We start from the raw sequence: 14,275 nt of genomic DNA, 5'->3' as shown, positions 1-14,275 counted from the left end.
CTGGAAATACTGTTCAGATGCATGTTACAACACAAATCTTGAGTCTTCTTTTCTTTTCAGAATCATGTCAAAAAGTTAGAAGGAGAGACTTACCAATACCACTGTGCTATTTCTGGGAACAAGAAGGCAAGCCTTATGGTTACAAATAGGTATTGACTTCAAGTGACATCTTTTCAAATGCTAAATGTATATATTATAAGAATTTTGGAGACGAAAATGACAGTGGATTTAGATAACTATGCTTCAGCTGCAAAATGTTCACTGTTGTTGTTTAGTCACTAAGTCATGTCTGATTCTTTGTTACCCCATGGACTGTATCCTGCAAGGCTCCTCTGTCCATGTGATTTCCTAGGCAAGAATATTGGAGTGGGTTACCATTTCCTTCTCCAGGAGATCTTCTTGATCCAGGGATCGAACCCGCATCTTCTGCGTTGGCGGGTGGATTCTTTACCCCTGAGCCACCTGGGAACCCCTGTTCATTGTCATAGAATCACAGAAATTGAGGTCTGGATGGTTCTTTCGAGATCATCTGTTCTGACCTTCTCGTTTTGGAGATGCTGATACTGAGACTAAGCATGGTTTAGAGGCTTAACCAAGTTACACAACTTCTGAGAGACAGAATCGATTAGAGTTTATAAGTACAGTAGTGATACTTTTGTATGTTAACTGTACATCCAGTTATGGAGGATGAATTTACTTTTTCTCACTAGGTTTTATTTTGGATGTTGAACATACCTTTTTAAAAGTATGTTATTATATCTTTGTGTTCCATTTTCTTTCTAAATATTTTGGGAGTGGTGGATAATTTTTCCCAATAAAAGAACTTGGACTAAACTACTAAGTTTATTTTCCTGAGATCTACCCTATATCACTTATTCTAATTACAGATAAATAATTTTCAAAACATTCTAAGTTATGTATTTTTTAGAACTAAAGCAAAGCACTTAGACTAGGTAACATTTATATATTAGATTTCTTACTACTGCATTTAAATGTATTTAGGTGAGAAGAAGAGAAAGGAAAACTTTAGAATTCAGGCTTAAATCTACAAACTGTTTCTAAGAGAGAGTTAGCTAGTCCTCTGATTTGCCCATTAATTAAGTCAAAATATTCACAAAACAATCTAAAGAGTAGTTTTTATACTTTTTATGTAATTCCATACTAAGCAATGGAAACCCGTCTTTTGGGGATTTAATGTAATATTTTAGTAGTTGTTTGATTTAGGCATTTGATAGGAATATTAACATGTACATTATACAGCTATATTTCTTCAAGTAAGTTGAAAAATCATAGTAATTTCAAATCATAAGTAGAAAAAATCATAGTAATTTCAAATCAGATCACTTGTAGAGATTTTCAGGAGGCAATTAGTAAAATAACATTGCTGACCAGCACAGTGAGTTACTCTTCCTTAGGTATGAAGAGGCAACTTTTAGAGACCAGGGTTGGATGACTGGATATGAAAGAAAAGGGAATACCAGATGACTTCGCTATTTTTTAGCTTGAGTACTGTTTACAGTAGTTTGGCGGAAAAGATGATGACCTGTTTCCATTTTGAATTTAATGAGTTTGACATAGCTTTGAGATATCAAAGTAAAGGTCAAGGAGATGTGTAGAAATAGGTATAGGTGTAGATACTTGAAGTTTGGATAAAGATCTGGAGTTGAGATTCAAGAGACCACCCTGAGAGAATGTGTTATTCAGAAGACCAAGATGTGGACTCCGGGAATCGTGGTGCAGGAGGGAAAAAAGTGAAGGAGGTTGAGGGCAGCAGGAAGACAGTAGTATTGTCGAAATGGTCAAGAGCAGAGTTTTAAGACAGTCAACGGTGAATTGCATTTGATGCAGTGATTTGTGTTAGTTATTTTTAACTCTTATCTCTCTCTTCTGATTCTCTACTAGGCAGGAGGCTGGGGGTAGGGGAGCTGGAGTCCACTTCCTAAAGACTGTTTGGAATGGGTAGGGGTATTGGAGGTTGTCACAGTGATTGGAGGCACTGCAGGCACTTGGTAGGCTGAGGCTCTGAATGCTGCACTTCCTATAGTGCTCGACACAGTCCCAAATACACCCACAATTTCAGGAGTACCTGTGCAGAAAGATACAGTGTCCAGGGTCTGTATCAGTCCTTACCCCATCAGTCACTGAGTTCATTCACCCCTACCTTCTAAACATCTAAAATCTATCTCTTTCTTCTCACAGCCACCACCTTAAATGAGGCTCTCACTGTTTCCTAACTGGACTATTATGGTCCCTTCCCACCTTCGTTGTCTACCCCATCTCTCCTGCACTGGCCATGACTCTTCAATAAGAAAATTTATCATATCATTTCCATCATCTGTAGATTAAAGTCAGAATTTCTTAACAACCTCTGCTACCTGCTCAACCCCACCTGCCAAAAAAGAAAAAAAAACCTTCAAGAGCTGGCACCAAGCTAATTTTTTCGCCTCTGTATATGTCTGGTACTCCAGCTGCAGACCTCTACATTCCTCAGATAAATCTTTCCTTGTTTGTACTGCCGTACATGTTACTGCACTCTTCCCTTTGTCTAGAGTAAAATTTCCCTTTCCTACCTGGAAGACTGCCTCCTTTCAAGAATCAGCTCTTCCCCTACCCAGTGTATCAACAGTCAGTCCCTCCCTCCTGTGTGCCAAGAGAATTTTCCACACACTCCATTAGTATTCTTGGGCTTCCTTTGTGGCTCAGCTGGTAAAGAATCTGCCTGCAACGCAGGAGACCTGGGTTCAATCCCTGGGTTGGGGAGATCCCCTGGAGAAGGGAAGGGCTACCCACTGGAGTATTCTGGCCTGGAGAATTCCATGGACTGTGTAGTGCATGGGGTCACAGAGAGTCGGCCGTGACTGAGTGAATTTCACTTCCCCTTTTAGCCTATAAATACCTCTCAAGTAGAAAGCTGGGTCTTTGTTTCTCCAGCACCGTGTGCATTTGTAGATTCAACAGCTCTCCTTTCCTAGTTTTGCTTTCTGTTACAGAAACTTTGGAATCAAGTATAGTTATATCAGTACCTAATCTGAATCACACACTGGGAAATCAATGTGGATGCCCTTTAAGGATTCTGTGATATTTTTTTTCTTTAATTGCTGTTGAGTAAAATGAGCTGCTCACTCTGTGATATAGTGCATCAATATTAAAATGTTCAAACCTGATATTTATTAGTAGGCCTAACGTGAATCTTTGCTGACGTTTGAGGTTTGTGACATTTCTTTCCTGATTAGAAGGCATACATGATGGACAGTAAAAAGCAATTAATAATTTGCCCAGTAAAACGTTTTCAGGGGCTTCTGCCTTTATTACTTCCTGGATGAAAGTACAGCCTGTTCCTTATGTGTTTTAAAGAGAATGATTTCAGTTTTCTGCTCAGTTTTTTAAAAATGACACTTTCCTGAATTTTGCAAGATTGGCAGAAGGGGGATTTTTGAAGTTCTGCTATGTTAGTTGTGCTATGTTTGCTCTTTATTTGACAGATATCTTTTTTTTTTAATGTGAAGCATACTTTTTTTTAGTGTGCCAGGTTATATTGCTTACTAAGTAAGTAATATCTATGGCATCTAGTAGGGGGAAATATTAGAACAATTAACTGTCTTTATCAATACCTGTATATGTCTGTTTCCTTTTTAAAAATAGGCGAGTTTTGTGTATAAAGGAAGTTGAAATCCTAGGCCATATGTCCGTAGACTGGCAATATCCATTTGAAGATTTTGTACAGTCTCCCACTGTCGATGGAAATCTGCTCAAAATATCAGTTGAGGTAAGAAAACATGAATCACACACTTTTAGAGTCAAAAACTTGTTAAATGAATAGAAACCAGGAGTGCTTTCTGACTCTTGTTTTACAGTTAACTGCATGAAGTATTTGAAGGATTATTATTATCATATGCTGAAAAGTAAAGGAAAATGTAATTTGTGTTCTGTACTTCGTTTTCTGGCAGTCCTTGATTGCACTGAGTGAATTAAATCTGTTCACTAAAAGAGTTAGGTTCCTTTTTGGTAGAAGAATGGAAGTGAATAGAAGTGGGGTTTTTTTGTTTGTTTGTTTTACTTCATATGGATATGATTTTGCTATAATATAAAATACTCCTGGGAAGATTCCCTGTTATAGGATTTAAGGAGATTATTATAAACATTATGTCTAGAACACTCACATTTAGTAATGTTGGCATTTATAGAAGACAAATGCATTTTAAGTATGTAATAATGCTTTCATGTCTTTTCCTCTCCATTTTCTGTGGAAAAACTTTTTAATTGTATACCAAGTAATTAGCAAAAATAATACCCTATCTTATGCTTAATTCTCAAACTCATTTTACTTTATAATGTATAATTTTTCTTATATATGATATAATTCTATTTTTACCCTTCAAAAAAAAAAGTAGAAATTGTTATTCCAAAGATGGTAGTTTCTATATTTTTTCCTAAGCAATAATTATGTTATCTCTGTTACTGAAACTATCTGAAAAATGCTTACTGAATTATAAAATTCAATAGTTAGAGATTAAGTACTATTATCCTTTATGTTTCCTTTCTTTTCAAAGAAGTTTACAAGTAAAAGAAACCACTTTTTCAGCCTTACCTCATTGTAGAGTTTCAGAACTGAAAGAGTACCTTGGTATATGAAACATAGTTTTCAGACCACTGAAAGACTGTTTCTTTCCTGTCAGTATGCATGTATATTACAGTTCTCTCAGTTATCACTTTCCTTTCACATCAGTGGTGAGAATTGACTCAGTGTACAAATTTTATTTAGCCAAGGAAATAAAGGGAGGGTTTTTGATTTGTCAGATGTGATGAGTTATTAAGTGGTATCTCTGTATGCTATTTCGCCTGCAGAAAGCCATCATTTTATGCAGATAGATGTATACTCATCCAATTTCATAAATTCTAACAACTCACATATGGAGTCACTATCCTTGTATCAAAAATGATTTATTTCTTATCAGACCTGAATATGTGTATTTGGTTAGTCTGCTGATTATAAAATAGAATTGACATTTAAGTGCTGAATTAAAGGTTATAGGTTTTTTCATTTCCCCATATTAATTTCTTTCCTGTCATTATTTGTTTTGAAACAGAGACAAGGTCTGTTCCAAAAAAAAGATAGTGCCAGTCAAGGCTACATTCAGAAAATTTACCTGCGGGATACCACCACAGCAGAGGTAAATGATTTATTTTAAAGAATGCCCCCTCCTTTTTTTAGCTGAAAGACAAAAAAAAAAAATCTGTTATAATTAGCAACAGTCATAACTTTCCCCAAAAGATCTTCAAGTTAAAGCTTTGGATGGATATATAAACTTGGAATAATATGTTGTGGGCAGACCAGTCTTAGCATGACACGTACTGACTGTGTATTCTTCCTTTTGGACCTGTGTGGGCAGCTCGTACCCTTGAGCTCTCCACCACGTGAGCCTGTACTTGTGTTTACCATCTGTGATAAATATTTTGTTTTCCAGAGAGCATGTCATGCCATTGAGGAAGGACAGTCAATGAGACACCAGCAAAAATTGATGAAGCAATCATCACTGAGAAATCTCAGGCCCAAAGTACTGTCCTAATCAGAGATCCTAGGGGCTGCTGCTGGGAGAAAAACCAGTCACCATCTTGTCTGTAAACCACTCTTCGTTTTCTTGCTAAAGAGAATTTTTCACGGAACCCTTTAATTTTGGAATTCTTTTCTACAGTAATTCGTTTTCCATCTCCCGCTAGTTTTGGCCCCTAGTTTGGCTGTGTGTTTGATGGCAGTCCATGTCTATACTGCTGCCTGATGGTCCCGTTAAAGAAATACCACTTTAAATCAGAGTGAAATTTCCGTGAATGTTAAAATTGTGGAACAAGGGTAATAAACTTGTTTTTAATTAAAATCCCTACTAAAAAATAAGAAAGGAGCTTAGAAGGACTAGTGTTCTCTGAGAGCTTTTTAGACAATTGTGTCTTTGGACAAAATGTATGTTTTGTTCAGTAATTGAACTGATGTAACATTTTTGGTAAACTGAGTGGTTGACTTAAGAAAAACCATTGAAGGGAGAAATGACATGTTTCTTTCTTTTTTTTTTTCCAGGAAAACATTATTTTCTCTTAATCCAAACATGTCTTGCTCTGGTGCTTATTTTTCTTCCTTGCACTATAATATAAAGACAAATGGAAATAAAACCTTAAAATATCTGTACTCTGTTCTCTGGAAGTTTGGGGTATTATTTACATGAACTTATGTGGCACAATTGTAATGTGCTGATGCATGAAAATATTGCACTTTAAGTTTTTCAAGTCAGGCATGAAAATTTTAATATTTTTATATACCTAGAACTTGTTTTTATAAGTTGAAAGATTTTTAGGGGCATCATAACTTAACACTTAATTTTAACACATACCTAGAAATGTATTTTTGAATACTTTTGTAGGAAGAATGAAACATCTCTAGTTGCTTTATATATGAATGAGGCATCTAGCAACACTGTGGGGAAATCATTGGTTGATGTGTCCTTTGAGCGAGCAGGCTCAGTTCATTTTTGTTCTTTCTGCATCTTGTTTATGCTGGTTAGAGATGCACTGCCTATTAAAGGTTTTTTAAAAATGCTCAAAAGTTTTTCATTTCCGTGGATGAATCCTAAAATTTACTCATGTTTTTTAACATGACGTTTACTTAAAGTCACTGAAATGAAATGAAGTTGTGCACAAACTTGGTTTGCTCTGTTTTGTTGAGATGTGTGATAACATTTCTGCTATCCTTATTCATGTTTTTTAAGACTGGCCTTAAAACTTTAAAAAATTTTCCTAAGCTTACTGTAGGCTCTAAAACAAAGGGTATAATAACTAATGCCCTAAATATTTGATTCAGTATTGTGGTCTTTGCCTTTTCAACATCACTTTTTTTCTGTCAAGAAACTTTTAACTTTAAGCAGATACTTTTTGTATCAGTGATTAATTGCAGTTTATTCAAGTGTACTTATATTTTGTGTCTTTAAAAGTGACTTAATCAGGAATTTGAGATATCTAGTTATATTTTTCATAAATCACAGCTATTGACAATATCCTGAATATTAAAGTAATTATATTGTATTGATGGCATGTACAAAACATTGAACTAAGAAAAATTAATTTACAGAAACCCAGAAATTCATCATCTCAGTTGGCTTAGAAATAAACTTCCAAATATTTGTACTGTTTTTGTTTGATTTAATCCCCTAGGTGAGAAGTAATTCATTAGTAAAGTCTAATAATGTCTTTTGTGTTTTTGAAAATGCTTTGGGAGTCAACTGCTTGTATATGAACTATTGAGAGAAATTAAACATTTGGTACATTGTTTGCAGGTGTGAAAACCTTGTGGGTTTGTGTTTCATATTCAATAATATTTGCTTTTACTTTTTGTGACAGATTAATAGTTATGGGAAGCTTTTTAAAAATTTTTATTGAAGTATAGTTGAATTATAATGTCATGTTAATTTCTGCTGTACAACAAAGTGACTCAGCTTATATATATACATATATATTCTTTTTCATCTTCTTTTCCATTATGGTTTGTCATAGGATATTGAATATAGTTCTCAAGAGCTTTCAAAGATGCTAAGCAGGAGAAGGTTTTTCCTGGGGATATGGATCTTCAGTGCTGAGAGAATACAGAGAACTGATGTGACCGTGGACCTGGCTGCCACATTGAGAATTTATAGCTTCATTTGCTCTGTCCATGCTTTCTATCAGTCACCAACTGGAGATGCCAAGGATATTGGGGCTCACGCACTCCTGGGAGACAGGGAGGTCCTCTGATAGCCGACTTTGGCTTGAAGACTCCTCAGTGGCTTTACAGAACCTTTCTTAGACCACTCGGCAGTCTGGGAGGCTTCCACACAGTCTGTCTCTGTCTCTCTGTTTTTGCTTTTTTATCTCCCACCCTTCACCCCATCCTGCTGGGATCTCAGACTACAGGTCTGAAGGCTCTCGCAGTACTGGGTTATCCACTATGAAGAACAGGTGCTGGCTGAGGAATGTAGCAAAACCGGGGCCATCAAAATGAAAAAAAAGGACAAAAGGTTCAAGATTCATAAGAAAAGTGTGATCTAGGATATTAACGCATATATATAAAATATAGAAAGATGGTACTGACAATCCTGGGGTGGACTTCTTTACATGTGTTTCGTGATTTAGTATTGTTTTTATTTTGAATAATGTGTAAGGGAGGAGACTGTCACCCTTTTGGTGCTGTGGGTCTCTAAGTGCATTGATGTGGTGCTCCCTGGACATCTTTATTTTTAACAGGGCTCCATGTGTTATTTCTAAGATGTAACTGGGACTAAAAAAATTAATACTGTGGATTTAAGTAATCAAACTCTTGAAGAACGCTGCAGGTATCAATGCCAGTTAAATTACAGAACTGCAGTTACTGCCAGAGCTAGAAGAATCATCTCTTTACCGGGGAGAAAACCAAAGTTGGTTTTAATATATAAAATTTCATTTGTTTTTGGTTGTGCTGGGTCTTTGTTGCTGCTTGGGCTTTTCTCTAGTTGGAGCATGCAGGCTTCTCATGGCGGTGGCTTCTCTTGTTGCAAAGCACAGGGTGCAGGGAGCATGGGCTTCCATAGTTGCGACACATGTGCTCAGTAGCTGCGATTCCCAGGCTCCAGAGCACAGGCTCAGCAGTTGAGGCCCACAGGCTTAGCTGCTTGGTGGCATGTGGAATATACCCAGATCAGGGATCGTACCCATGTCTCCTGCACTGGCAGGTGAATTCTTTACTAGCGGGCCCCCAAGGAAGCCCAAAACCAAAACCTTTTAATGGGTAGGAGATTATTCTGGAAATTTGTAAGGATTTGGAGATTATTCTAGAAAGCTAAGCACTGAAGAATTGATGTTTTTTAACTGTGGTGTTGGAGAAGACACTTGAGAGTCCCTTGGACTGCAGGGAGATCCAATCAGTCAATACTAAAGGAAATCAGTCCTGAATTTTCATTGGAAGGACTGATAACTGAAGCTGAAACTCCAGTACTTTAGCCACCAGATGTGGAGAACTGACTTGTTGGAAAAGACCTTGATGCTAGGAAAGATTGAAGGTGGGAGGAAAAGGAGATGACGGAGGATGAGATGGTTGAGTAGTATCACCAACTCGATGGACATGAGTTTGAGTAAGCTCCGGGAGTTGATGATGGACAGGGAAGCCTGGCGTGCTGCAGTCCACAGGGCTGCAAAGAGTTGGACACGACTGAGTGACTGAACTGAGGAGATTATTCATATTAAAATGATACATCCTTGAGGGGCAAGCCCCTGTGGTTGAGAATCACTGCAAGGATGATGATTAATACTGATGAAAGTGGGTTCTGTATTGTGTGTGTATGTTGGCTCTGAAAAGAAATTTGAGACTCCCTGGGCCAGAGGGACCCCATTTATCTTAGTAATTGAGCATGTAGTAGAACTTATGCTTACTGTTTCTGAATTTAATACTCAACACTGAGTTTCTTTTTGAACTGAGAAAGCCTTTGGAAACAAATTTTGTATGTTTTTTACATATTGCAGACCTTCAGTCCCTTACCTAGATTCACAAAGCTCTGAAAGACAAAAAGTTTTTTTTATGAGTTTATAGCGGAGACATTTGACAGCAAAATCTGAACTGAACTGATATGAGGCTATTGTGGTCTTAATTCTATTTATGTCAATGAGTTTGTCTGTAGCAAAATTAATGTATTTGATTATGGGATGCCGCTCCAGACTTTCTTGGAGGTATACCAGCTCTGTGACATATGAAACATATTGCCTTTCTAAAATTTGAAAAATTCTGTATTGTGAGATACATCTGGTCCCAAGGGTTTCAGATAAATTATAGGTCTGTATAACCTCAAAATTATCTGTTTATTAAAGCTCCATCCTGAGTTTTGGAAACATCATACAACAATAGGAGAAGCCATGAAGAATCACAGAATTTTCTTCCCTCTTCAGACCATGTCAATGTTGCATTTCAGTTTTGCTGGCAAACTGTTTTGGTGAAGAATTCAAAGTAATTGGTGTCATCATATAGGAGATTGGAACATTGCTATGGTTTCTGTCCCCTTCTCTGTTAATTATGTAAAAATCTGGTGAACAAAATGATTTTAGGATTGACCCCTATTGCAAAAATAATTAGAATGGTAATGAAACAAGCCAACATGATCCTTTAGGGTGATAAAGGAGATAGGGCAAGAGGAGAAGGGGGCAAAAGATGATGAGATGGTTGGATGGCATCACTGACTCAATGGACATGAGTTTGAGCAAACTCTGGGAGATGGTGAAGGACAGGGAAGCCTGGTGTGCTGTGGTCCATTGGGTCGCCAAGAGTCAGATACGACTGGGCGATAGCATACACTAAGCAACAAGGGTGATAGCATACGCTAAGATAGTAGTGAACACACACTTTACGCTTCACCAGAGATTGCTGCTGTGAATCAGTTAAGCATGCACTTACTGAGGGTTTAAATTAAGAAGCCACACTTGCACAGGATGCATCTCCCTTCTCTATGGAGCTCTTTTAGAGATTCTTAACCCACTTTGACACTTCTGATCAAATCTTACTTACTTCATTCAATTCAGGCTGATTCACACTTTCAAAAGTAGTGGGGAAGGAAAGGGAGGGGGGCACGAATTAGATATTAACAGAGTTAAATTTTCATTAAAGATTTCCTGGACTCTGCAGTCATTCAGGTATCAGCAGCTGTGTAATGTAAGTAGTAGATTTTTTTTTTTTCTTTAAGCTAAGATAAGGGAGTCATACTTAGTTGTAAGGTCTGTATGACATTTTAATATATCTGGAATTATTGACTGTGCAGGAAATAACTACTTGCCTGTGTAAAGATTCCTTTGTTTAAAGCTTAGAGACCTAGAAAATGCTCCTTTGGAACTGACCCCAAACGAACAGAGCGGAAATTTTGCATGATGGTTATTACAGTCCAGATGGTGAATGGTTACTATTAAAAACACTGTTTTGTAGAGGTCATGAAGACTGATCACCCATGACTCAGACTGGTGAATAAGAATGTATCGCCCCTTCTATTTAAAATTAATGACTCAAATCAATTAATGTTGAATTATAATGTAGCTCTTTTAGAAGCACCAATAATGCTTGTTTTTATGTCAAATGGATTAATTTTTAATTAGTATTATCATTCACTTTTTAGAAAAAGTAATTCCCTTGGCAGTCTTTGTTTTAGTTGTACTTAAATGCGCACAATTATAATAGTCCGTGGTTGAAGGTCCTTACATTAAGCATAACTCTGCTTTCCTGTGGCTTCCGTCTGTTGAACTCAGTCCCAATCCTTGGGGCCATGAGAGTAAGAATGACTTTTTATATAGACAAAGCCCAGTTAATAACTAATCTTTCCTCTCCTGGCTGGTGTCCTTCTCATGGGATGCATTCCCCCCAGCAGTACATACGTATTAATATTTCAGAGAGAAGAAATACAGGTTTGTTTTCTGTGAAAGAATGTTCCTTAAACTCTGAGAACTTTCAATTTTACAATAGAAGACTTGGAAACCATTTACTGTCTGTCTTCTGTGTGCTAAATCACTTCAGTCGTGTCTGACTATTTGTATCCTTATGGACTGCAGGCTGCCAGGATCCTCTGTCCATGGGATTCTCCAGGCAAGATTACTGGAGTGGGTTTCCATGCCCTCCTCCAGGGGATCTTGTAGCCCAGGGATGAACCCGCTCCTCTTATGTCTCCTGCACTGGCAGATGATTCTTTATCACTGAGCCACCTGTAAAGCCTGCTAGTTCCCTGACCAGGGTTCAAACCCAGGACCCCTGCACTGGGAGCATGGAATATTAGCCACCCATTTATTGGGACCACCAGGGAAGTCCCAATAAGTGATTGTTTAAAACAGTGACTGTTTATAAATGGAAGCCTGTATATGGAAGCACTGAGTAATAGAATTGAAGGCTGATCTCAGGTCCATTCATTTAGCACGTCATGTAAGTCTTCAAGTTCTCATCTCTTTCTACCTAAACCATCCCTGATTAGACATAAATTCAGGTCATCCCATCATCTTGATGGCCCTCCCCTAAACACAACAGTTAATCCTTGTCTTTCTCAGATATTGTACCTGTTGCCAGAGACTACTTAGGCAGAGTGGTACCTGGGCAAGCCCATATTTTCTTCTACCTTTCTAATAATAAGTATCCCAATCTATTAGAGTAATAACTTACGTAAAGTAAAATGACCCCATTATTGTACGTCTTTTCCTCATGATTATAATTTACGAACCTCATCACTTTTACGTGAGAATATTGTTGTTTCCCCTTTTACCTTTCACTAAGCATAACAGTGGGTTTGTGTGGTGCTATGAATTTAAAGTCGAAAGATCCCTGCCCCTGCCCAATCCCTTTACCTTTCTCAGCCTCGGCTTCTTCATTTGGAAGTGAGCCCTCTGGACCAGATCTGCCTTTTTGTGCTCTGTGTGGATTTTATAGGTATGGAAAAAGTGATGGGCTTTATCATTGTTAATTCAAAGTGTGAGATGTGTGACTGGAAGGTATTCTTATTTCCTCTTTCCCACAGTATCCCCATAGAACTTAAATATATGAGTGAGTTCTTTAAACCACGAAGCCTTTAATAGGAAAGGAAGAGGAAGTGTGTAGTGGTGTTGCTAACTGTGTGTGAGAATGGTCTGGTAACCGAGAGCTGAAAGAGAGCCCCCTGGATGGTCTGTGAAGAGGAATGGCTTAGTCTAAAGCCTGCCTATTGCTCTGCAAATGGAATCTTGATTGTATTTCTCAGAGCCTTACCCTTAATAGTGCCCTTTAGTTGTCTGACCATCCACGCTGTGTAATGTAGGCATTATATAACACCAGGCCAGCCTAGGCCCTCCCAGAGGTAATACTGTAATGGACTGAATGTGTTATGTTCATATCCAAAATTCAGTTGTTGAGACTGTAACCCACAAGGTAATAGTATTAGAAGTTGGGGCCTTTGGAAGGTAACGAGGTCATGAGGATGTGGCTCTCACAAATGAGATTAGTGCCCTTATGAAAGAGACCCTAAGAGATCCCTTGCCCACTTCCTGCATGTGCAGACACCACAAGAAGGCACCATTTGCCTATGAAGAAGTGGGCTTTCACTGGACAGATCTGCTGGCATCGTTATCTTGGACTTCCCAGACTACAGAACTATGAGAAATAATTTATTGCTTATAAGGCACCGTGTTTACGGTATTTCTGTTACAGCAATCCAAATGGACCAAGACAGTCATCCACTCAGAAGACTCCCTTGCTGTCCATCCCTGTCATCTGAAACTTTGTTGGAGTTCTTCCTTTGGAGAAAGGATTGCAAATATTACCTGTGGATGAATTTGCACAAGTTAATTTACCAAATCAGCAAAACGGTAGGGTTGAATTACTGAGAAGTTAGAAATATCCAGTAAAAAATGCTACATAGATATAAACGATTAAAAACAAGACATTATTTTGAAAAAGGAAGAGGCAAATTAGAATGAGAACCACATCTTCCAAACATAAAAATAATCAGTGGGCAGCCACAATACAGCTAAAGGAAAAATTAGTGAATTGATAGATAGAACTGACTCACTGTATTCCCCGGAGTGCAGCAGAGAAAGAGATGGAAAATATAAGACGGAAGTTAAGCAACATAGAGGACTGAGAATATCTAACGTAATTCTAATCTAAATCCTAGCAAGAGAGTATAAAGAAACGGTTGATACATTCCAGAAGAATATAAGAAAGATTTGATTTGATAATTGTAGGAAATAAGGTGAGTCCAGGGCTGGATAAATAAACCCAAACCTAATACACATGGGGTTGAGACTAGCTGTGCAAATACAAAGAGAAAAAATTGAAAAAAAAAAGATGACTGACGCAGAATCAGCAATTAGCAGAGTTCTCAATGATCATTCCCTGGAGGCAATGACGTATCTACAAACTGCTGAGAGAAAACCAACTGTGCGCCTGTTTTTGTTTTTGTTTTTTTAATCTTTTGGCCACACTGTACAGCATGTGGGTCCTTAGTTCTCTAACCAGGGATCAAACCTGTGGCCACCTGCCTCAGCAGCACAGTCTTAACCACTGGACCACCAGGGAAGTCCCAGTGCCTAGTTGTCTTTAATCTGCTAAACTGTCATTCAAGAATGAGGGTTAAATAATCCCATTTTTCAGAGTAAAAAAAAAAAATGGAATCCTTTCTTTAAAAGTCACTAAGGGATGACCTTCAGGAAAAAGGAAGTTGAACCCAGACAGGTGTATCTGCAATGATTTGTTCCATCACAAATAAAAGAGAGATTGTTAGCAAAAAAATGG

General features: G+C 37.8%; 1 protein-coding gene across 2 annotated transcripts in view; it reads left to right on the top strand.

Moving 5' to 3' along the window:
- The window catches only part of VPS13C (vacuolar protein sorting 13 homolog C), a 180,020-nt gene extending 172,731 nt beyond the window's left edge, over window positions 1–7,289 (top strand). For both annotated transcript variants that reach the window (XM_068965194.1, XM_068965193.1), the window contains 4 exons: window positions 61–149; window positions 3,643–3,766; window positions 5,088–5,171; window positions 5,466–7,289. In XM_068965194.1, coding sequence (XP_068821295.1) covers window positions 61–149; window positions 3,643–3,766; window positions 5,088–5,171; window positions 5,466–5,567 — 399 coding nt within the window. In that variant the 3' untranslated portion in view covers window positions 5,568–7,289. The remainder of the gene's footprint in view (window positions 1–60; window positions 150–3,642; window positions 3,767–5,087; window positions 5,172–5,465) is intronic.
- The last annotated feature ends 6,986 nt before the right edge of the window (window positions 7,290–14,275 follow it).

Source organism: Capricornis sumatraensis, chromosome 2, assembly GCF_032405125.1.
Source record: "Capricornis sumatraensis isolate serow.1 chromosome 2, serow.2, whole genome shotgun sequence".
Classification (NCBI taxonomy): domain Eukaryota; kingdom Metazoa; phylum Chordata; class Mammalia; order Artiodactyla; family Bovidae; genus Capricornis; species Capricornis sumatraensis.
The sequence above is the reverse complement of the archived record's forward strand: the minus strand, read 5'-3'. Positions and strand labels throughout refer to the sequence as shown.